Source organism: Microtus pennsylvanicus, chromosome 14 (genome assembly GCF_037038515.1).
Source record: "Microtus pennsylvanicus isolate mMicPen1 chromosome 14, mMicPen1.hap1, whole genome shotgun sequence".
NCBI lineage: Eukaryota > Metazoa > Chordata > Mammalia > Rodentia > Cricetidae > Microtus > Microtus pennsylvanicus.
Genome location: NC_134592.1, coordinates 10,324,197 through 10,348,894, shown reverse-complemented (window position 1 = coordinate 10,348,894; position 24,698 = coordinate 10,324,197). Strand labels below are relative to the sequence as shown.

General features: G+C 52.4%; 1 protein-coding gene across 2 annotated transcripts; it reads left to right on the top strand.

Moving 5' to 3' along the window:
* Positions 1-256: 256 nt before the first annotated feature.
* Positions 257-24,698, top strand: Hhipl1 (HHIP like 1). Of its 2 annotated transcripts, XM_075947638.1 has the most exons (9): positions 258-623; positions 5,314-5,960; positions 8,925-9,068; positions 11,408-11,736; positions 12,314-12,440; positions 12,682-12,827; positions 14,308-14,389; positions 19,165-19,247; positions 21,143-24,698. In XM_075947638.1, the coding sequence occupies exons 1-9, from the start codon at positions 351-353 to the stop codon at positions 21,685-21,687; spliced, it is 2,376 nt and encodes a 791-aa protein (XP_075803753.1). In that variant the 5' UTR covers positions 258-350; the 3' UTR covers positions 21,688-24,698. The 2 variants fall into 2 exon arrangements, with proteins under 2 accessions (XP_075803754.1, XP_075803753.1); XM_075947639.1 differs by lacking the exons at positions 19,165-19,247; positions 21,143-24,698 and adding an exon at positions 14,584-15,042 and having other exon boundaries at positions 257-623.

Sequence of the window (24,698 nt, the reverse complement as noted above, 5' to 3'; positions counted from 1 at the left end):
GAGGTGGAACTGTGAAACTGGGCAATTGGGACTTTTTCCCAGACGCCAGGTCACTGCTCTTGTTGGAAAGACTTTGGGCTAAGAGGAGGGGGCTGCCCGCAGAACGGGAACCAGGCTGTGCCCCGCTTCTCCAGTCCTGCAGAGTGCTCCCAAGCAGGGGTGACCCCCAGCGAGAGGGGTCCCCGTATTCGAGGCCTGCGAGGCGAGTCCAACAACTTCCCCTCGAGAAGTCCAGGAGGGTGCAGGCGAGGCAGGAGGCGGGCGCTTGGGGGGCGCGGCTCGCGGCTCTCGGGGGCGCCCCGGCGGGGCTGGCTGGCCTTCTGCTTCTCTCTCAGCAGACAGCGGTGCGGATGGCGGGGCGATGGGCTGTGGCCGGGATCGGGCCCGGGGCGCTGCTGGCTCTGCGTGCTCTGCTGGCCGCCGCACACCCGCAGTGCCTGGACTTCAGGCCGCCCTTCCGGCCGCCACAGCCCCTGAGCTTCTGCGCGCAGTACTCCGCTTTCGGCTGCTGCACTGCGGAGCAGGACGCGGCGCTGGCCCGGCGCTTCCGGGCCCTGGAGGCTCGCCTGGACGCTGGGATGTGGGCGACGTGTGCCGGCTACGCGCTGGATCTGCTGTGCCAGGTGAGCGGGCTCACGGTGGCAGGGCACGCGGGGCCCTGATCGCCGGGAGGGGCGGGGGAGAGGGCCGGAGGGGCGATGGCATCCCCATAAGGGCGAGATTCCAGGAGTGGGTCCTGGATTTTGAGGCGATGACAACCCCACTGAGGCGGAGGTTAGAAGTAGGTACCGGACTTTGGAGTTTGGTTGTCCAAGAGGGAATGACTTGGCTGGCACCAGGCATCTCAAGGCAGCTCTTGTCATTCATTTGCTTTGCAAAGATGTTGGGTCTTTTAGGAACTTCAGTTCCTCTTAGAGAGTAGAGAGTCCCATTCTTTGGGACGTCCTGGAATCTGCATCCGGGGTCCCATCTCAGAGAGCCCTGCCTCTGTCAGGTACCAGGGTGAAGTCTTTGCTAGACCGAGGAAGGCAGGATGGATGGGAAGAGGATGTGACCAAAATATGGGGCGTGACTGTGTGGACAGTCTTCGTACTGCTGATCTCAGTAAGGACCCATCCTCAGTAATACCCAGTGGAGCAGTCTGTGAGTCCATTTCTCAGGGCCAGGGTGAACCAAGGCCTGCAGGGCTGTACATGCTTAAAACATCCACCTTTCCGTTCTACTATTGGTCGGGCTTCCCTCCCTAGACCTCCGTTACCCATCTCATCTCCCCTCTAATGGTGGAGCTCTTACTTCGATGCACACTGAACTGCCATTTTCCTTTTGTTAATGTAGAGTTTCTGACCACAGCCCCCTGGGTCTCCTCTGCGTGACTGATCTGATCGCAGGAATGCCAGCCTGGCAGGGAAACCCCAAGGCTGTCCCCTAACCCCTAGGACCGTGAAGTGAAGGGATTCATCAGTGGAAGGGACCCTACCAAGCAGTACAAACTTCCAGTCCCAGCCAGCAGGGGGCAGGCTAGAGGAGTGAGATAAAGAGGCCTGATGGGTTTGCTATCACTGCCTCTCCTGATTGTGAACTTGAGAGGCTCGTGGTAGTCTCTCAGTTACATTATCTTTAAAACAGGGACAGATTTCTGCCCCCGACCCCATGCCATGAAGATTAAATGACTCAGGTAGAGCGGTTTAATTGGGATTAAATTAATAGGTAATTCCTCTATTGTTTTCTTGCCAGTCCAGGGAGAGGGTGAGAATCAGTGGCTGCTTCAGAAAAGGTGGGCAGTTGTTCAGGGGTGACATGGCCCTGTGAGAGGGCACCTGGGTGACAAAAGGTGAAGAGTGTAGGGGACAGCATAGTACTCTAGTGTTCTGTTCCTGTTGTAGCTCCCAAGCCTTCACTTGGTGCACCCCAAGAGAGCCAGAGTGTGTGGTGAACCACCCACCTCTCTCCCCAGCCTGGAGGGCCACCCGAACAGGCCCACTGGTCTCCCTGCAGCACCCAGGTCACCTTTACTTAGAGGGTATTTACCATGTGCTGGGCTGGACAGGACCAGGAGGAGGAAGGAACCAATCTTGAGGGTGTTTGCTGGCAGAAGACACCTCTTTTTCCTCGGGAACCTGCCCAAAATGGCCTGGCCTGAGCAGCCTGTGGTAGAGCGTCTGCTCATACCTCCAGGGAGTGACCTCATGTCTGGACTGAGCTTGCATCAGGCGGTCTGCCAAGGCTGTGGCATGGTCTCCCTGGGAGAGTGTGGGAGCACCACGGTCACTGCCACCAGTCTCAAGGAGCCTTACCTATAGGTTTCCATCAGGGACCATTTAGAGCTCACCGCTGTCTGGCGGAGGCAGGAGGCCCCTTCTTGAGGCTTTGCCTTCCTCTGGGAAAGCATGTCAGGCTTTGGTTGCAGATGGCAACCTTACTGTGGCTGGTGTGTGGCTCACACGTGGTTCACTTCTCAGTAGCTGAACGCAGGAGTTCATCAGCAGAGTTACTGAATTGTGATCTGTAGCAGGGCTTAGCAGACTCTGGCTCTCAACAGACATGTCTCAAGGGCAAGTGAGGAGTTGGTTCTGTGTTCTGGGCCCAGAGGCAGTTGGCAAGGCACAGACTTAGTCTCCAAAGCCTCTCCATTCATTTCGGGAGACAGACAGACAGACACACAAGCAAGGGATTTTCCCAAGGTTCCGGGGCAAGTAGCCAAAGGCCGTTGGAAATCTGGGACAGCCTGGAAGAGTGATCATTGAGTTACTCCCTTGGGGTTCATCTTATTTGAACATTTACTGAACAGGCACATGACGTCTCGGTTCATTGCTCACAACAACTCTATGCGCTGGAGTTCTCTCCAACCTTAAAGAGGGTGACATAGGCATAGAAAAGTAAGGAGTTTACCAAACACATGCAGCATAAACTCTGACTCCAAAGCCCTTCCTGTAGTCACCTCATAACACTGTCTCCAGCCCTGAAGTCAAATTGTGTGCTGGATCTTGGGATGCCTGCCCCCAAGGGCCCCACAGTCTGTGGGGTGGACAGGCAGGCAACGAGATAACTGAGTCATGGCCAGGCCGAGCAGGCAGGCCACCTCTGGCGAAGCAGAGGTGATGGCAGGGGAGGAAAGTTGCTTCTGGAGATGACAGATTACCAGGTGAAAAATCTATGTGTGAGTCAGAGACAGAGTGTCATGAGCGTCCAAGGGCCAGGAGCCTACCCTGGGAAAAGGAGGAAGGAGGAAACTTGTGGGTTGGGCCTTGCATCATGAATAGGACTCTGCCAGATGTGGAAGTGAGGGTGGAAGGAACATCCCGAAGAGAGAACATTGTGTGCAAGACTCAGTCTTCCTGGCGGAGTGTGGTTGCTCCGGGTGGGGGGGGGGGCATGACTTGAGGCCATGAGTCATGAGTGTCAGTAACTGATCTGGGGCAACCTTGGGGCATTCAGATGACAGGCGCCTTGTTCCTGTGGATGTTTCACTGCTTACCCCTGGACACAAGGTCCAGTGACTGCCCACCCTCTCTGCCAGCAGCAATTCCTGCCCCTTTTGTCCTTTACTAATTCTGGGTAGCTCTGGTCTGAGCCCCACAGTCATACTGTGTGTGAGAAAGAATACAGAAACTATATGTAAGACGCTGCTAGACTCAGTGGTTACTGTGTGGGCCAAAGGCCTCACCAGGTCCCCAGAGCCCCTGTGCCCTCCGTGTGTTCTGTACAGAGTCTGGGGTTTGGCTATCCGGCCTGTCATACGGAATCCAGGGTGGAGCGTGTGAAAGATGACACTTTAGATGGGGGCAGTGAGCAGAAATGTCAAGAACACACAGGGCCCTTAACTTGTCAGATGGGACTTAGTGCACAGCCATAGAGGGACCTGGGGACAGACAGCCCATGGAACGACTGAAGCTATTACAGTAGGAACCCTGGCCTGGAGTTAGGAACACAGCTCTGAAGTTTGCTGTTCTCTTGCTTTCTACTGAGATTTCTGCTTCAACCCCAGCCTAGTTTCCTGTACGAGCAGACAGTGTATATTGTGGTCATCTTCTCTATTTAGGAATTGCATCTCTAAAACTCTGGGGAACTGAGTCAGCACTGGGGTTGGGGGGAATATCAACAAGGGTCTGTTACACCAGAGAAAAGGAGCCTGGGTTCTGGAGTGTTTTGCTGTGAGCCCAGCAGGGAGATGGTCTGGGAAGCAGTCATGTGACTGACTCCAAAAGGACCAGTCACAAGGCAAGACTGTGTTGGGTGGGGTGGAAGGCGGACATGTTACCTATCCATACTCATAGACTTGCTTCTTGAGGCAGTAACTCTCCTCCCATATAGTGTCCACGGTGTTCTGAATGAGGTTCACAGCCTCTCTCAAATGGGGAAACTGTATGGCAGAAAAAGCGATGAGGTCTACCCAAAGCAGAGCTGGGGAAAGGACCCTGAGAGCCTTTCTGGTCAGGCGGTACCCAAGGAGATCCATTAATCTCACAGACTTGGGAGGACAGCTCCAGGGTCCTACTGACAGGAGCTGAGGGCGGGATAGATGGCCTGGAATATCCTGGAAGACAGGGGCGTGGGTCCCATACTCACGCAGGTACCGTGCACATGCTGGTGCTGGCTGTCTGGTTATGCAGAGAGTAGGGTAGACCTGAAACTAAACTCAGATGCCTCTACATGCTACTAACCGAGCATATTACTGAATGACACTGGGAGCCCTGAGCCTCAGTTTCCCCCCTGTGAAGTACTCATAAACATTGAATGACTAGTAGGAGTGTTTCGACAGTTACACTGAGGTGGCCAGAAGGCTGGTAAGGTAGACTAGTTTTCACCGTCCCCTCACCATATGCTGTGGCCCACTGTGCCCTGGGTTTATGTGAGGGTCTGGGATATAGCAGTGAAGATGGTTTTTCGAGACAGGGTTTCTCTGTAGCTTTTGAGCCTGTCCTGGAACTAGCTCTTGTAGACCAAGCTGGCCTCGAACTCACAGAGATCTGCCTGCTGTTGCCTCCTGAGTGCTGGGATTAAAGGCGTGTACCACACAGCCTGGCAAAGAAAACATTTTTTTGCTCTGATAGAGTGCATATTCTAAAGAAGGCAGACAATACACAAACAGAATGCCATATTTTGCTATAATGAAGGCTCATGGTAAAGTTATTTTTTGTGTGTCTGTGCTTTGTTTTCCTGAGTAGTCAGAGGCCAGGAAGTAATGGTAAGGAGGAGTGGAGGGGAAGGTCAGATCTTAGGAGGTGACCCTTGAACGGTGACACAAAAGCAAGGAGTAGATTGTGCAGGTGTGGACACTCCTCCTAGCATCTCTGAGCCCTCCTGTCCCTACAGGAATGCTCGCCCTATGCAGCCCACCTCTATGACGCCGAGGATCCGGCCACCCCACTGCGGACAGTGCCTGGCCTCTGTGAGGATTATTGCCTGGACATGTGGCAGACCTGCCGAGGCCTTTTTCGACACCTTTCCCCTGACCGTGAGCTCTGGGCCCTGGAGAGCAACAGGGCCAAGTTATGCCGCTACCTGTCCCTAGATGACACTGATTACTGTTTCCCAAGCCTGCTGGTCAACGAGAACCTGAACTCAAACCTGGGCCGTGTAGTGGCTGATGCCAAGGGCTGCCTGCAGCTGTGTCTGGAGGAGGTGGCCAATGGGCTTCGAAACCCCGTTGCCATGGTACATGCTGGGGATGGCAGCCACCGCTTCTTCGTGGCCGAGCAGGTGGGGCTGGTGTGGACCTACCTGCCTGACCGCTCTCGCCTGGAGAAGCCCTTCCTGAATGTGAGCCAAGCAGTACTCACGTCCCCCTGGGAAGGGGATGAGCGTGGCTTCCTGGGCCTTGCCTTCCACCCCCGCTTCCCACGTCCCAGCAAGCTCTATGTCTACTATTCTGTGGCGGTCGGCTTCCGAGAGTGGATCCGTATCAGCGAGTTCAAAGTCTCAGAGGATGATGAGAACACCGTGGATCATGGCTCAGAGAGGTGGCTTCCTGGGAGCCCCAGCTGAGGGAGGGCTGGGTGGTCACGTGGGAGGCTGCGTGACACACACACAGTTGTGGCTGCACGAGCAAGTCTGTTTTAAATACTGTGACTATTTAACACCCCCATGGGGGCCTGAATCACATGCTCTGGGGCCTGGGGAAGAATGAGTTTGCAAAACAGACCTGGTGTGGGGTCATGCCCTGACCCCTGCCTCTGGCCTCCTGGGCCAGATGCTTCTCTCCTCTTGTGCTGCAGGCTCTAGAGATAGTCGCTTCATCTGACTCATAAAACTGGATGAGGTCACAACTCAGAGGGGAAGTGACCTGTTAGGTCACACAGCTTGGAAGTATCCAAGCTGGAGTCCTGGTCTGGCCCAAAAAGTACATCCCATTACTGGGCCTGCTGGACTGCTCTCCCTACGGCCAGCATTTTCCCCATTCTCTGTCTTCCGGCAGCTGGGGCTCTTTTTCCTGCCCAGACTATGTCTCTCTGTCTCTGTCTGTCTGTCTGTCTGCCCCCCCCCCCTTCAGGGTCTCGCATAGCCCAGGCTGACCTGGAACCTCCCATGTGTCAAAGACTGGTCTTAAACTCTTGATTCTCTGTCTCTACCTCCCGAGTACTGGGGTTGCAGGCCGTGGTGACCCTGCCCAGCTTTTACCCCATTTAATCTGCTCCTACCTCTAGGCCCCCCAGTGCCTGAGAACCTACTATCTGTTGTTTATGCCCAACTATTTCAGGGAGGCGTTGACCTGGCTTGATCACCCTGCTCCAGAGACTCTCTCAGGCAGAAGTGGATACTGAAAATTAGAGTCTTGGTCGCTAGTGTTGGAAGGACAGCCTGGGAAAGGAGGCACTGAGTCTGGGCCACTGGAGGGAGTTGCCGCCTCCTATGGATGGAGGGACCCAGGGAGAAGTGAGGCCCCAGAACTGTGGGGCAGGTCTGGTTGGGACTCAATCAGACTGGAATCAAGGGGGACGGGCAGCTATTGTATAGATACTGCCAGAAACACAAACACCAACTCAACACCTGACTCCCCTAATGCTTTCTATGGGCTGAGATTGTTCAGCTAGCAAAGGAGCATGGGAAATGTAGTTAAATGATGCTGCCTGTCCCTACCCCTAAGTAAAGAGCAAGTAAGAACAAGACCAGGCTCAGGTGTGTTGGTGAAAAGGCGAAAAAAAGGACACCTTGTATTTGATTAAACTGTGAAATGTTGACATGAGACATACAAAAAAGAGAAACACCCTCAAAACAGTAGCTTTGTGGGTTGATAGACCTCTTATCTTGTTGCAATTAATTTTGACTTTTGAGATATCTGGCAGCTGGAGGGTGGGGAAGGAAAACAGAATTTTCAAGCCTGGGAGACCACTTCACAGTGGGAGAAAGTTTGTCCCAGGGATCAGACAGAGGGGAGATGGAGGATGAAATACATGTTTCTCCAACAGTGACATTAAAAGTGACTTGTGATAAAAACTGAAGTTGGAAATCAAGAGTGGCGGATACATGTCCTGTAATTGCTTCAGTTAGGAAGTGAAGGCAATCAGATCGGGGGATCCAGAGTTCAAAGTCATCTATGTCTATATAGCATGTTCCAGGCTAGCCTAAGCTACCTGAGACCCTGCCTTAAAAAAATCAGGTGTGGTGGTATAAGCCTTTAGTCCCAGCACTATGGAGTCCAAAGCAGGTGGATTCCTGTGAGTTCAAGGCCAGCTTGGTCTACACAGTGAGTTCTAGGGCTTCCAGGGAATCCAGGGATATATAGGGAAATCCTTCCTAAAAACAAACATCCTGAAACGGAAGAGGGAGCTCTATAGTTAGAGCATTTGCTCCTTTTCTGGGGGACTCGAATTCAGTTTCCAGCACCCATACCGAGCAGCTTATAACAACAAGTAACTCCAGTACCAGCAGATCTGGGCTCTCTTCTGGCCTCTGAGCATACCTGCACACACATGGCACATGGGTGACCCACAGACTGCGTTGTCCTCTGCTTTGATGACCCTGAGCTTGGGGCTGTGTAAGGGTCATATGCATCAACCTCACCATGGAAACACTCCGGTGTTGATGATGAAGGAAGTACTCAAGACGGGGGTCTAAAGGCTTTGACTCTGTGTCTTGTTTTTGTTTTTTTCCTGTTCTGCTTTCATAACTAACAATGAGGTCAGTGCAGTGGCTGGTCCTCTTGAACCTGATCATTCTGGGACCCATTTTTTTGGGGGGGGATTAGTACAGGGGTTAACCACTTGACAAAGAGAGGGCTGCAAAAGGGTGGGAGAGGGCCAGTGACCTAAGATCACCAACTGCGGTATGTGGTAGCTGCTGGGGCGGAGGAACCAAGTGGAGGAGTTTGTGTGGCTGAGTTCTGCCACTGGCTGAGATGTCCACAGTGGTCATTCTCATGTCATTATACCTGCTGCTTCTCAAGACAGAATAGCAGTGTCTCCTTTCCTCCTGCTTTCCCAGATCCATGGCAAGTCCTGATGGGAAGCCAGCTGACTGGGTACAGGGAAAGTTTCTTCCAGTGGCAGTAAAGAGGTCCCAGGGGGTGTGGATAAAGGGTCCATCCCACTGTCCTGAACAGCTCGTCACTAACAGCCAATGGAACATGTCAACTGTGCTCTGATTCACCAGTGGGAAATGGAGAAAATGACAAGCTTCCGTTGGGTACCAGGGGTGGGAAGCAGTTGGAAAACACTGGTTCAGAGTCCTGGCTGCAGCTCTGATGCTGATGGCCCGTGTGCCCTTGAGTGGGTACCACTTGGCCTCTTCGAGCGTCCAGGTCCTTCCGTGACACAGTGACGTGAATGATCCCTACTCAACCTACCTGTAGGTTGTGAAAAACAACATGTTACAAGAGAGAGAAAGCCTTTCCCACTGCGGAATGGCATCTGAGAGAAGGTTTTACTCTTGTCTGGGGTTACCATTTGGAAGATGTTTTTATTGAGCAGGTGCTTATCTTTCTTTAGGATAATCCTGGAGATTGAAGAACCAGCCTCCAATCACAATGGGGGCCAGCTGCTTTTTGGGGATGACGGCTACCTCTACATCTTTACTGGAGATGGCGGGATGGCCGGAGACCCCTTTGGGAAGTTTGGAAATGCGCAAAACAAGTATGCCCTGCTTCTGCTCGGCTGAGGCTCCGGTTTGCACACAGAACTTCTTGTGTTTCTGGAGGGAGAGCTGCTGCCACTACCACAGAGTAGGGTGGTAGCCCCAGTTAGCTGGGACCCCAGCTAAGTCACTTACCCCCATTGATTAGCGAGGACAATGACAAGCTCCGTGGGAGACTGTCATGAGGAAAGGAGGTGCCAGTGGTTGTCAAGGATCAGGAACAGTGCCTATTGTCACAGATACCAGAGAAGTGACAGCAGTGAGCCTTTGGGAAGATGGGACTTTCTCCAAGGTGAGCTCTGGCCTGCTGGGCCTTACTGGGGTCAGGCAGGTACTCCCATGACAAAGGGGCAGCTAGGGTCGGTCTCTTACTCCCATAAGAGACCCAGAAACTGAGTGCAATCTCTTTTCTTCCTTTTTAATTTGTTTTTTGTTTGTTTGTTTTGCTGAGTGCAATCTCATCTTAATTTCCCTATTTCCTGTTTTGAGCAAATGGCCTGGCCCCCTCCTCTCACGGGTGTATGCATGCACATAAACACACATGGAGAATTGTGCGTGCACGCGGGGATGTGCAGGGACTCCAGACTGAAGAACCAGTCTCCAACCACGAAGCCAGCTTCTCCTATCCCAAATGCACAGTCTCTCTTGGCTCAGAAAGTAACAGTCGTGAGGGCGTATGGATTCCAGTTTGTGGCTTGTGCATCCCTGTTTGACAGTGAGAAATATCCCACTTTTTCATGTTGGCCGTGTGTTTGGAGCTGAAGCTGAAGAACAAGATGAGGGTTCTTGGATAATTGAGCTGAAGTTAGAAGCATCGTTTTGGCTGGACAGTGGTGGTACACGCTTTTAATCCCAGCACTCGGGAGGCAGAGGCAGGCGGATCTCTGTGAGTTCAAGGCCAGCCTGGTTTACAAGAGCTAATTCCAGGACAGGCTCCAAAGCAACACAGAGAGACCCTGTCTCTCTTTTATTTATTTATTTTTTTAATATTTATTTATTTATTCATTATGGATACAATATTCTGTCTGTGTGTATGTCTGCAGGCCAGAAGAGGGCACCAGACCTCATTACAGATGGTTGTAAGCCACCATGTGGTTGCCAGGAATTGAACTCAGGATCTTTGGAAGAGCAGGCAATGCTCTTAACCACTGAACCATCTCTTCAGCCCGAGACCCTGTCTCGAAAAAAAAAAGCATCATTTTGCTTCTAGGAGTTTTTGTCGGTAGATCCTGGAGCTGGATGTGGGGTGTGAAGGCGGGGGCCTGGAGTGCCTGGTTACAGGGATGAACCATTGCCACTGGCCTGTTTATCACCATGACAGGACACCTGTGGGGGGAACACTGGGTTCTGATGCCATGTCTCAGTGACAGGTCCACAAATGTGTTACCTAAGTGAGCTGCATCAACTCTGCCTTTCTGGGCAGGCTGGAGGGAGGAGTCAGCACCCATGTGCTAACAGAGGGCGAAGGATGCCCTGAGTAGGCACAGCAGGAACCACCCTGAAAAGCTTTGCACCCATCCTGCTAACTCCAGGTATCTTCTAGGTCAATGGTTCTCAACTTACTTAATGGCGTGACTCTTCTATACAGTTCTTCATGCTGTGATGACTTCCCCAACCACAAAATTAAATTATTTCATTACCACTCCGCAATTGGAACTTTGCTCCTGTTTCGAATCATAATGTAAATATATGATATTCTACCCCAAAAGGGTCACGACCCCACAAGTTGAGAACCATCTAGATGTTTCCCATTGTGAATCACTTTGCTCATGTGATCAATGAAGCCATCAGCTACTTTCCCCCTCCCCGCCAGAGCCAGAGCCGCCAGGAGGTTAGAGCACGTGTTCCCTCTCCCTCAACTATACTTGGTACTATTTGATATATCCGCACTTTGTGGACTCCTGCTATGTGGGAGCACCTGACTGACTATGAGAAAAACGTAAATATGAGATATTTTTTCTAGTACAATCTTCACTTTATAGCATAACTACGTGAAAAGAAGCACCCACAATATTATAGCTTAGAGTAGCGGCATTCCATAGACGGTTGTGGTGAAGAGCTTGGGTTTCTAGAACCAGGTTGGTTGGTGGCTTATCCTAGCACGGGTTTCCTCTATTAAGGACAGCTCTGATTTGAAAGGTCAGTTGTGAGGAGGCAGTGCAGCGATAGGTGGCGAGTTAGAGCTTCCAGCAGTTAGAGCTGCTCCGCCAGTGCGGGACAGACACGCAGGAGGGTGTGCAGAGGGCTGGTGCAGATGGCTGAGCAGGGCTGGACTCACCGTCCCTGCCCCCTGCGCGGACCCAGTGTAACCAGCCGGCGTTCTCCGCCCCGGCCGCAGGTCGGCGCTGCTGGGCAAGGTGCTGCGCATCGACGTGGACCGCAACGAGCGTGGCCCGCTCTACCGTATCCCTCCCGACAACCCGTTCGTGGACGACCCCGGAGCGCGGCCCGAGGTCTACGCCCTGGGAGTGCGCAACATGTGGCGCTGCTCCTTCGACCGCGGAGACCCGATGTCTGGCACTGGCCGTGGGCGCCTGTTCTGTGGGGACGTGGGCCAGAACAAGTACGAGGAGGTGGACCTGGTGGAGAGAGGCCGCAACTATGGCTGGCGTGCTCGCGAGGGCTTCGAGTGCTACGATCGCAAGTTGTGCGCCAACGCCTCCCTCGGTGACCGCCTCCCTGGGGACCTTCAAATAGGATCCCTCTGGTCCTCTCCCCACCCCCCACCCCCGTTAGATCTGCCCACAGCTTTCCCCTGCGCAGACCCTCAACATGGATCCAGTCTGTCCCATCCCATCACCCTGGGGACTTCCCGACTGGGATCAGCATTCCTCCAGAACCCCAGACCTATCCGCCATCTCCACTCCTCCCTGGGCCCGTAGATGGAGATCTGCCCCATTTCCCAGGGAAACTCCAATCCAGATCCCACCCCACGGGGATCCTCCTGCCTCACTCCCTCCCTGGAACCCATCTCCCCACCTCCCCCACCTCCACATAGCTTTGTCCCCTGCCTCTATCACAGGACTGGCTTTTCCCACTCACTACCTCCCTGTACTTTGGGGCTCCCTTCTAGCAATATTTTAGGTTCCTCCTCACCACGCACCTCCTGCTGAACCCCTAAAAATACGGTTATGCCCCTTTGAGAGCTTTTCTCGCTCAGACCACGCCATCTCCGTGCGTGGCTCAGGACTGTCTGTGAAGCACTAGGCCTCAGGATGAACCCACTTTCTCACCCGCCCTTCAGATGATGTGCTGCCGATTTTCGCCTACCCTCACAAGCTGGGCAAATCAGTCACTGGGGGCTATGTGTACCGGGGCTGCGAGTACCCCAACCTCAACGGCCTCTACATTTTTGGCGATTTCATGAGTGGGTAAGTGGCCTACACTCTTCCTAACTGGTAAAAGGAGTTCCAGTTTGTATGTTTCTGCTTAGAAGTGGGCCAAACAGGTCTTTTCCTCAGGGAGAAAATCCGGGTCATTCTTAGGAATGCAAAGACGGATGGATGGAAGGATGAATGGATGGACAGGTGGATGAATGGGTGGACGAGTGGATAGATGGATTCCCTTGTGCAGCACACTAACCATGACCTCATAGTTTACCTTTCTTTGCAGGCGACTGATGTCCCTCCGCGAGAACCCAGAGACCGGGCAGTGGAAGTACAGTGAGGTCTGCATGGGCCGGGGGCAGACATGTGATTTCCCAGGCCTCATCAACAACTACTATCCACATATCATCTCCTTTGCAGAGGATGAGGCCGGTGAGCATTCCGAGACCCCGCCATCCTTTGCCCATGCTTGGCACTGTCACCAGCCACCAGCCCTGGTCATCTTTCTGGCTTCTGCCGTTAAAGAAGCTCAAGCACGAAATGACTTTCATCCTGGGGAAGGGCGTGTTCTGGGGCTTGGTCTTTTCCCTCGCGCAGCATTCTTGTATCAGCCCTAGACCCTCTGTCCCGAGCTTCCCTTTTCTTATCTGGGAGCAACTGTCCTCCACCCCCACGGCGGTGTAGATGGGAGAGCTAGAGATGTAATGGGCACAAGTCCCCAGCGTTAGCAGGGTCGGGGCAGACCTGCAGTATGGAGTTTTAGGCAGGTGAGAGAAGAGGTGGGTTTCTGATGGCAGATGTGTCTGAGCTACTGAGGGAACCAAGCTGACATTTTAGAGCATGCAGGCACAGCCTCCTAGCCTGTTCCTGGAGCTCACATCCCCAGCAGGGGACGAGGGGGAAGGGAGAGAAGAAGGGACCGCAGAGGCTGGATCCCACTCCAGTCTCCTGCCTTTGTCCTTGGCCCTGGGATTGTTCCCAGACAAAAGGCCAGGGGCCCCCAGAAGGCCCTGGTGCAGGCTTGTTGAAGTTTCCAGGCAACGCTCACACTCACCACAGCCTTTGGAGGGGTATCCCCTGCAGGGCCCAGTGCCCAAAGCCCCCAGGGCCTAGTCTGGGAAACCTTTGTTGAACTGACACTCCCCACCCCCATTAGAATGTAAGTTTCCCAAAGAGCAGCCGCAACCTCCCCCCACCCCCCAGCCCCACGGAGGTTCCTAAGCTCACCAAGCCCTTGGAAGCTTTTCTTTTGGTCAGTAGGGGGCTAATATGATTTAGAAGCAGCATCCCAATTCAGTGTCTGAAGGAAGGTGCAGTTCTCAAGAGCCCTTCCTCAGTCATTTGAGTGACCAAACCAGGAGGAGGTGCAGTGAGCTGGCCAGCCCAAGGCCAGCCCTGGATCCTGTAAAATATCAGTGCTGCCAGCTGGATCAAAACAGCCTCTTCCGGCTCCCAGGCTCTCTAGGTGTGCTTTGGACACATCAAATGATGTTACAAGGACCTCTGCTGCCCCAGAGGCATTCACAGCACAGAGACCAAGAGGACAGGGCCACCCTAGGCAGCACTGGCAGCTTCAACATTGTCCTTGTGCATACATAGGACATAGGGACCCAGCTTCCAGATGATCATAGCCATCAGAATAGGCCTGGCTGAACCCCATCGAAGCCGGGAGCAGGGTAATGCTGGATGGAGGTGGGAGCCTCCATCTATGGGCCTAAGCAGGATGAGACACGTGGGTACTGTGCCAACAGACAACAAAGGTATGCTGAGGTGATAGGTGGCCCCAACACCCCCTCAGGGCTGGTAGTCGGGATGGGAGGTCAGCCTTTGAGCCCGAGGGGAGGCTGTGTGGGACAGAATTGTCTCCATTGGGTTGCAGACACTTTTCTCATTGCCTTGTTTCCCATCTAAGGGGAGCTGTACTTCATGTCCACGGGCGTGCCCAGTGCCACAGCCGCACGCGGGGTCATCTACAAAGTGATAGACCCCTCCAGGTGAGTCCCTGAACTACAGGCTAGGAAGAGACAATAGATTTACTGCAGACAGTAAGTTCCCCTTCTTCCTCCTACTCCCACATCCCCACCTCAATCTCCCTGCTTCAGCTTTTGCTGTGACGTCCCCTCCTTGGTTCAAGGCCTACCCCAGCTCCTTCTGTGTACAACTAAGCCCTCTCGGCTTTCCATTGTAGAATGAAGCTGGGGCCCCTAACCCACCCTAATTGGCAGCGCGCCCCGTGGGTATCACCCTGTAGCCTCCAGATGCCTTCCCTGATGCACTTGCTCTCCCGTCCTACCTGGTCCTCTCTCTGTTGTCGTCACTTGGCCGTGGCATCTCACCTGTCCAGAGTCTCTAGGATGAAGGCTGTGTCTCCTCATCTCGTCACACCCCTCGGGTCCTGGGAATGCTGCAGAGCAGATACTAGGGTGTGTTTAATGAATGATTGGATGATGATCTTCCTGGAACCTCCTTCCTAGCCTATAGATTCTTTGCTTCTCCTTCAGAGTAGCCAATGACCCTAAACTTTGAGACACACTAGGTGTAAAGAAATCCTAAAACACATACATACCGAACATAAAAAAGTGGTTTTCAGCCAGCATAGGGGTATATACTTGTAACCCCAGCTATTTAGGAGGCTGGGGAAGGAAGAAGCTGCCAGTTTGAGGTCAGCTTCTGAGAGTTAAAAACTAGCCTAGGTAATTTAGTGAGATCAGATGAGAGAGAGAGAGAGAGAGAGAGAGAGAGAGAGAGAGAGAGAGAGAGAGAAAGAGAAGGGGTTGGACAGACTAGGAATGTAGAGGGCTTGTCTAGAATACACAAGGTCTTGAGTTATGTCTCTAGTTCATTTTAAAATTTTTTATTATGATTTATTTACTTTTATGTTCATTGACATTTTCCCTTCATGTATGTCTATGTGAGGATGTTGGATCCCTGGAACTGGAGTTCCTGACAGTTGTGAGCTGCCGTGTGGGTGCTGGGAATTGAACCCAGGTCCTCTGGAAGAGCAATCAGTGCTGTTAACTACTGCTGAGCCATCTCTCCAGCCCCTCTCCAGTTTATTTTTGTGTTGCTGTCTGCATAGAAGACAATGTTGACTACAGAACAGCACGAGGCACTTCCAGGAGTGAGTGGTGCCATTGCCGAGGAGAACACTAATCCAGAGGGAGAGTGGCCAGAAAGGTCATTGTATAACGCACATTCTCACAGGGTTGAAAGTGTGCAACGGCAAGGGGGCCATTGGGGCAGCCTAATGTTTGGGGAGGTCTTTTGTATTTTCATAAGTCTCTAAACGTATGGCTTCTGGAGGAGCATTTTCTTGGCCAGGTAATTGTCAGTGTGTGTGTGTGTGTGTGTGTGTGTGTGTGTGTTGTATAGGTATAGGTGTATGTGTTTGCATGTATGTGGATGCACGTGTGTGGGTGTGCATATGGAAACCAGGGGTCAGCAAGGTTGGGTGTCTCCCTCTTTTCCTCTCCACTTTATTTATCGAGGCAGCGTCTTTCTCCTGAACCCAGAGCTCATAATTTGCTAGTCTGGCTAGCCAGCTGGCTTCAGGGATTCCCTGTGTGCTCTTTGGATTACAAACAGGTTGCTATGCCCACCTCGTATTTACAGGAGTGCTGGGTTCCCAACTCCAGTCCTCACTCTTGTGCCATAAGTGCTTCCACTGAGTCTCTCCCCAGGCCCCTGGATTAGCTTTCTTTTTTGGATGCAGGTTCTCTCTATTATGTAGCTCTAGATGTCCTATAACTCTATGTATGCCAGACTGGCCTTGAACACACAGACCCACCTACCTAGGTCTCCTGAGTGCTGGAATTAAAGAGGTGTACTACCACACCTGACTAAATTTATTATTAATTTTTAACTCCCCTTCCATGTGTGTGTATGTGTGTGCACACACGCACGTATGCATATGTGCGTGTGTGTGATGTATGTGGGTGCAGGCAAGCACACGGCATGCCACAGAGAGGACACCTCTCAGGTCTTAGTCTCCAGGTTAGATGGCCCAAGCCTTTCTGGACCATTCTCCTAGCTGTCTCCTATCTCATGGTTGGATGGCTGGGATGACGGATGTGGGATTGCAGCCAACGCTGCATGGGTGCTGCAGCTCTGAACTTACATTATTGGCTTGCATGATAGCACTTATCCACTTAGGCATTTCCCTGGTGCCTGCTTTGCTGTTTTGAGATAGGATCTTGTCATGTTGCCTAGGCTGGACTGAGATTTTCAATCCTCCTGCCTCAGCTCCTCAGGGCTGGGATCACAGGTACGCACCACTCTACCAGGGGCTCTCAGGTTTTATGAAGACTGCTTTAGTCCCCCCACACCTATTTTTTTGTTTTATTTATTTATTTATTTATTTATTTATTTATTTATTTTTAAGACAAGGTCTTGTGTGGTCTAGGCTGGCTTTGAGTCCTCAGGCCTCTAACTCTCAGATGCTCTCATGCCCAGTATATGTTCCTTCTTGGTCTCAGGACCCCACATCTCATTTAGTCAACATGTTTTCATCACTCTTATTGTTTCCAGGCCAAAATGGGAGCTTCTCAGACTCCTTGCTCCTCACACACAGTGTGTGTTGTTTCATGTCTTACAGAAGTACAAATTGATCAGTTAATGACATAACTACTTCTCTTCCTCCACCTCTTCCTCCCCTCATCCTTTCCTCCTCTCTCTCCTTTCCTCCCCTCATCCTTTCCTCCTCCCTCTCCTTTCCTCCTCCCTCATCCTTTCCTCCTCTCTCTCCTTTCCTCCCCTCATCCTTTCCTCCTCCCTCTCCTTTCCTCCTCCCTCTCCTTTCCTCCTCTCTCTCCTTTCCTCCCCTCATCCTTTCCTCCTCCCTCTCTTTCCCTCCCCTCCCCCTTCCCTTCCCCGTTATCCTTCTCCTCCCATTTCTCTTCCCCCTTATCCCTCTCCTCCTCCCCTCTTCTTCTTTCAAGACAGCGTTTCTCTGTGTAGCCCTGGCCATCCTGTAACTCGCTCAGTTGACCAGGCTGGCCTTGAACTCACAGAGATCTGCCTTTTTCTGCCTCCCGAGTGCTGGGATTAAAGGCAGGCACCACCACCACCTGGGTCATGATGTAACTTCTTTTCACAAAGCCATAAGCGTACTTTCTCCCGTTATACACCTCCATCTTGTTTTTCACAAGTTCCCATCCGCTTTCATCTTGGTGACTTCATACCTGGACCACAGTCAGCCTCGCACTCATCTCATTTGCTTGTCCCTGAGGATCATCACATGGTACCATCATCACTCTCAAAGGGATGCTAGCCATGGTCTGCTGAGTCACTGAGCCAGCATCATCTTTCACAGTTCTTGGAAGCTGATGTTATTTTCATTAAAAAAAAGAAAGAAAGAAAGAAACAAATAAACAAACAAACACTGGGGCTAGAGAGCCGGCTCAGCGACTAAGAACACTGGCTGCTCTTCCAGAGGACCTAGGTTAGGTTCCCAGCATCCACATGACAGCTTACAGCTATCTGGAACCAGTTTCAGGAATCAGAGCCCTCTGCTGGCCTTGCACTCATGTGGCGCACAGACATATATGTAGGCAAAACACTCACACACATAAAGAAAAACAAATAAAAAAAAAGAATGATTCTCCAAGGACCTGTCACTTATACTAAACACCTAATTCCTGCCAGATGTCACCCTAGCTGCTCCTGGTCTTTGATTTTTCAACACCCTCCCTCTTGATTCATTGTCCCTGCATATGAAGAGAGGAGCCAGCAGGACTTTGACTTTTTTTCCTCAAGGTTTTGGGGTTAGAGGCAGGCAGAAGTGGGTAGAAGTCCTCCCTTTTATTTATGTCTTTAGGAAGAAATTGTGTTCTGGCAGCCATACCTCAGGGGCCTGGTAGCAGACATGTGGAAAAGGAAGATAGGGAGGAAGGTCCTGGGGACAGATCACTGCCCAAACAGAGCCACTGTGGTGTTTTGCAGCATAACGTACAAAGATTTAATTAAAAAATTAATTTCCTTAAGAGACAACACCCTCCTCTGCTTACCCAATGGGAGGTCAGAGTAGAGATGGCTACACCTCCAGCTTTGAGAAGTCTGTGTGGCTCGCAGAAGCACATGTCCCCTCCTCTGCCAAGTCTATCAGGAGGCTACCTCATCATGTGGCTATTTCAATCCCAGGCTGTCGGAACCCCCATTGAAGTCCTGGGCCCACGTGGGGCAGTCTGGGAACAGGGTCGGACCCATTCAAAGAATCACAGATCAACAGCCAAAAACTAATTAAGATGGAATTCTGGTCTTTGTGTTTCTGCAGGATGGGGAAGGAGGCTGTTCACACCCCGGCAACTTTTCTGATTCTTTTCTCTGAACTGCAGTCCCCAGGGCTGTGCTGGGCCTGCTGAAGTCAGCTTCCCACGACTCTTCCCTTTTGAGCACTAAGTCTTTTAGCTTGCCTTAACTAGCTCCATATTTCTCCATACAGTCCCATGTGCCATCAGAAACCCAGAAACTAGAGGCAGAGAGAGAGAGATTTATCAAAGGCCTGCGGTAGAAGGGGTGGGCAGGAATGGGGCATCAAAGGATCACGGTGGGAAATGTGGAGTGGGGGGCTTCAGAGGGGCAGGGTGCTGCAGGGCCCCTGGTAAGAGGTATTCAGTGCCTGGACACTAGTTACGGCTCTGATCATACCTGTCTGGCCCCTACCCTCTTTGCCTCGCTGCAAGGGAAGGTGATGGGGTGGGAGGATACAGCGTGAGGGTGCAGGATGCTCAAGGCTGACTCCCAGTCCTGATCTTCTGTGTGTGTTTGGCAGACGGGCACCTCCAGGGAAGTGTAAGATACACCCTGCTCAGGTGAAGGTGAAGAGTCGTCTCATCCCCTTTGTGCCCAAGGAAAGTAAGTGTTCTCTAGTGGGAGAAGGAGCTCCTGCTACCCCTCAGGTCAGGCGGGGCCCCAGAAGGACCAAGAATGCTTCCACAGCCCCTGTACCTAGCATCGTGTCTGACACCTATTAGACCCCCAGCCAGTGTCCATGGACCTGCAAGCACAATGCATCTCGCTTGACAGATCTTTCAACCAGGTCCCAGGCAGTGAAGGCAACCGTAGGAGGCTGCAGCCTCAGGCAGGATGTGGCAAGAAGAGGATACTGTATCAAGCAAGGGATGCTCAGAGTTCTTGGGAGGAGCACACAGAGAGGATGTCTTATCTGTAAGGGGGTGGAGCACTTTTAACCCTCTTGGTTCAGGACAGAGGGAGCCATGAGTAAACCCTGTGTTCTGAAGGCTATTCAAGGCTGTGAATGACTGCCTGGGATAGAATCTTGTAAAAGGGTAGAGGGGACTGTTCCATTGGGAACAGTGGCTTGGGATAGTAAGATTTTTTTTTACATAACAAGAGAAGAAGTAAATCCATTTGTCTGTCCATCAGCTCACCCATTCATCCACCTTCAATCCGTCAGCACATCAGCCATTCATTCACTCCCAAATAGTCATCCATGAACCCATCCATTCATCGATCCACCTATCATCATCCATCTACCTACTTGTCCACCCATCCATTCATTGATCCATCTATCCACCTACCTACTTGTCCACCCATTCATCAATATACCTATCCACCATTCACTCATCCATTCATCTGTCAATTCATCAATCTGCTATCCATCCACTCAATCATAAATCCGTTCATCATCATCCACGTAGCCATCATACATCCAAACATCAATTCATCTCCCTACCCATCCATCCAAACATCAGTTCATCTACCCACCCATCATCCAACTGCTTATGAATCCATCTATCCATTCATCACCTACCTATCCATCTACCCACCCGGCCACCCAGCATCCACCTGGCCATTACTCATCTATTTTGCCAGTCAGCAACCATATACATCTAATCATCCATCCATCCATTCAGCCATCCATCCAGACACCATTCATCCAGGAAGCCATTACCATCTAGTCAGTATCCATCCATTGACCCATTCATTCCCCCAGCTATCATCCATCCAGCAATCCATCTGTCTTCGTTAGGGTTTCTATTGCCTTGATAAAATACAATGATCAAAACCAACAAAGGGTTTATTTCCGCTTACAACTTTCAGGTCACACTCTATCACTGAGGGAACAGTGCAGGGCAGGAACCTGGAGGCAGGAACTGATGGAGAGGCCATGGAGAACACTGCTTACTGGCTTGCTTGCTAATGGCTTGCTCAGCCTACTTTTTTATATAACTCAGGACCACTTGCCCAGGGTTGGCACCACCCACAGTGCAATGGGTCCTTGCCAATCTTTTTTGTTTTGTTTTGGCTTTTCCAGACAGGGTTTCTCTGTGCAGCCCTGACTGTACTGAGACTCATTCTGAAGCTATCGCTGGCTTCCATCTTTCTGGCCTTAGTTTCCTCATCGAAAACTGAGGGCAGGAAGCAATAAGTCCCTTGCTCCTGTAAACTGTCTAGACATCTCCCTTACTGCGCCTGAATTTCGGGAACTTCCCACTAGCCTGGGAACTCCTGGGAGGGCAGAGCTTGGGACTGGACACAGCGCCTGCCCGCCAACCAGGGCTTGCTGAATGACTGAAGAAGTGCCTGACAGAGCTTGCATCCTTAGAGGTCAGGGTGATCCGTCAAACCCAGTTGGCTCACCAAAAGGCACCTTAATCTTAGGGTCTGAGTGGAGCCAGACCAGGCATCTTTCCTTAGGATTGGTTTTCTGGCACAGGCTGGGCTGCACGGGTGGATAGCTGAGCTAGGCTAGGTTTCCTTTGACCCCAGGCCTTTCCTTTGCGCAGAGTTCATCTGGACACCAGAGAGCACACCGCGCCCCACGGCCCGAGCCCCAACTAAGGCGCCCCGCCGCAAGCGCCCCACAGCTGCTCCCCCAGCACCCACCATACGTCCCACAAAGCCCGCACGGCCCACCCGACGACCAGGAGCCCGGAAGGGAGGCGGGCGACGGCGGGGACGTCCCAGCACCGCGGTCCCCGCGCCCCAGAATGGCTCCGTGCGCCTGGTACGGCCCGCCGGCCTGAGCCCCGGCCGAGGGCGCGTGGAAGTGTTCGTAGGAGGCCACTGGGGTACGGTGTGCGATGACGCTTGGGACACCAAAGCGGCCACCGTGGTGTGTCGCCAGCTGGGCTTTGCGCATGCGGTGCGAGCAGTCAAGCGCGCGGAGTTCGGCGAAGGTCGCGCGCTACCGATCTTGCTGGACGACGTGCGTTGCACGGGCAGTGAGCGCAACCTGCTGGAGTGCGTGCATGCTGGCGTGGGCACGCATAACTGCAAGCACGAAGAGGACGCTGGCGTCGAGTGCAGCCACCGAGACCCGGACCTGTAGCCTGGACTCATCTACCTGACTGTGCCACCCTGGGAGGATTGAGCCGGGAATGCCCCTTTGGTTTGTGGGCACCCCGTGCAGCGCACACCTTCCCTGGTGGAGGTTCATCTGCATATGACCTCTGTGTCTCCCTTGGGTGTGTGTGTGTGGTTTGTGGATAAGATCTCTTACCTCTCAGCACTTCTGAGAGTGAGGACAGCTACTCTTCTGGAACAGCACTTGATGGGGGAGGCTGGCTGCCTTTACAGTGTTAGACTGAGGGAAAGGGCTAGGCCTCCCCTGCCAGGGCTGAGTGACAGGCTCCATACCCACAGGAGGGTGGTCGGAGAAACATGGCAGTGTGAGCAGGTGACGCAGCAGTCAGAGGCACCGCAAAAAAAGATCAGGCAGCCTGAAAGCCAGAGCGAAGAATCTTATAGGGTTAGGGGGCCTTTGCCATACACCAGGAATCAGGCTGCTGAAGGGAATCAAGCGTCCATGACAGAAGGTGGACTAGATGGCCTGGAGGACTTCGAAGGCCACTTGCTGCGCTCTGCAGGCACCCTGGACAAGCTCCTGGGTCCCCTCCATCCCTGAAGACTCTGACCGTCACCTATTCATGAGACAGAAGCACCTTTAAGCTTCTGTTCAACCTCTGGGCTCCAGTTAGAGATGGTGGGGTCTACTTTTATCGCCTTACTGTCTTCGTCACCTCCCAGGGGATCCTCAGATACCCCCCACGCCATCTATGGGCTAAGAAGCCTTCGGACTGTCAAGACTACTCATCACGCTGTGTCAACAATTCAACTACTTGCAATCCTTCCCTCCCTCCTCTTGTCACCTGCCACACACCTGGAAACTGGGATGCAAGATGAGGGGGCAGAGCAAAGAGGGCGGGGCCTGCAGCTTCTCTCGGGCTCTGTGGGAAGAGAGTTCCTTGTTCATGGAAGAAGGCCTCACCGGTGGCTCTGTGTCAGGTGCGGATAGCTGTAACTTAGCTTCAGATAGGGGTAGAGCCAGGGAAACAAACGAGTCACCAGGCAGGGAGGACAGGATGTGGCCTGTGTCAGGCAGTTGTGGCCAGGGCTCTGGAGAGCTTGGTGGCCCAACTCTGTCATTCCTGCACTGGGTTCTGGTCTGAACAGGCCCGTGCCGTGTTCCAGGCAGGGGAATGGGTGCAGGCTCAGATGTCCGCTCCTGTTGACAGCAGCTGAGCAGAGGCCTGCTGAAAGGGAGCTGGGGCTCACCCCCACCGCTCTGCCCCTCTCCACACTGGTTGTCCTCTGAAATAAATAAATAAGAAAGTTCCTGAACTGTTAAGGAAATGACAGAAAAAGAAAACATCACTTTCTGGAGCAAAGCCGTGCAGTCACAAGGCCCGAGAGCCGTGGAGCCCGTGTCCTGTGTGTCTTCGCTCTGCAGTTCCAGGTCGAGGTGCAGAGTTTCTGTACAGTCTATCCTGCTTATTGATCCGAGGGAGAGGCTTGAGCGTGGATGACAGTATGCTGTGCAGGTATACTGGGTCTGTCAGGATTAGCTGAGATAGCTCTTTCAACCTTCAACTCCTAAGACACCTCTGTCCACCTTTGTTTTATTATTTTGTTGTTGTTGTTTTGGCTTCTTGAGACAGGTTTCTCTGTTTAGCCTTGGCTGTCCTGAACTTGCTCTGTAGACCAGGCTGGCCTCGAACTCACAGAGCTCTGTCTGTTTCTGCTTCCGTAGTGCTGGGATTAAAGGCTTGTGCTGCCATTGCCTGGCTCTGTGTCCACCTCTTACATTAGACTAGAAGGTGCTTCTAGTCCTGTGTGGCCTGAGGACAGCCAGTCACTTAACTGCTCTGAGCCTTGTGAGAAAATGGAGGTAATAAAATTTCTGGACTTAAGGTAGCATTACAGATGTAACCGATGCGTTCCATGAATCTTCTGTAAAGAAATCTCAGTTCTGATTTGGTGACAACCCTGTCCTTCCTCAGTGCTTCCCCCATCCTGTCCTTCCTCAGTGTCTCCCCCATCCTGTCCTTCCTCAGTGTCTCCCCCATCCTGTCCTTCCTCAGTGTCTCCCCCATCCTGTCCTTTCTCAGTGTCTCCCCCATCCTGTCCTTCCTCAGTGTCTCCCCCATCCTGTCCTTCCTCAGTGTCTCTCCTATGCCTGTCCTTCCTCAGTGTCTCCCCCATCCTGTCCTTCCTCAGTGTCTCCCCTATGCCTGTCCTTCCTCAGTGTCTCCCCCATCCTGTCCTTCCTCAGTGTCTCCCCTATGCCTGTCCCATCCCTGCCTTTTCTCAGTGCCTCCCCCATCCCCGATCTTCCTCAGTCAGTGGCTCCAGATTCACCTTTGCTGAATCTCTCTGACGGTTCCTGCGGTTCCTGCTGAGAAATAGCACTCCACTGAGGCATGTTCTGACTAGTTTTTATGTCAACTTAACACTAGCTAGAGTCATTTGAGAAGTGGGAACCTCTGTTGAGAAAATGAGTCCACCGGATTGGCATGTGGGAAAGCCTGTGGATCATGTTCTTGATTGATGATTGGTGTGGGAGGATCACAGCCCACTGTGGGCGGTGCCACCACTGGGTGGGTGTTCCTGGGTGGTGTAAGAAAGTAGGTGGAGCAAACCATGGGGGAGCAAGCCAACAAGCAGCGCTCCTCTGTGGCCTCTACATCAGTTCTTGCTTCCAGGCTTTGCATTCTTGCCCTGACTTCCCTGGATGAAGGACTACAAGATGTAAGCTTCAATAAACCCTTTTCTCCCCAAGTTGCTTTTGGTCATGGTGTTTTATCTTAGCAATAGAAACCCTAAGACAGGGAGCATCTACAGTGCTAGTTTGCAGGAACACCACATCTTGTCAGGGCCCCATCTTGACTCTGACTCAGGCCTAGGTTTTGTTACTTGAGTTCCTCTGTGATGGGAATGCGGTGACGTAAGGGCCGTGCGCTGGGGTTGCTGTCTGGGTTCCACCGTCCAATGGAAGGATGTGACCCATAGAGGCAATTCAGTTTCCAGAGGCCATGTTAAAACAGCAAAATATTTTTTATT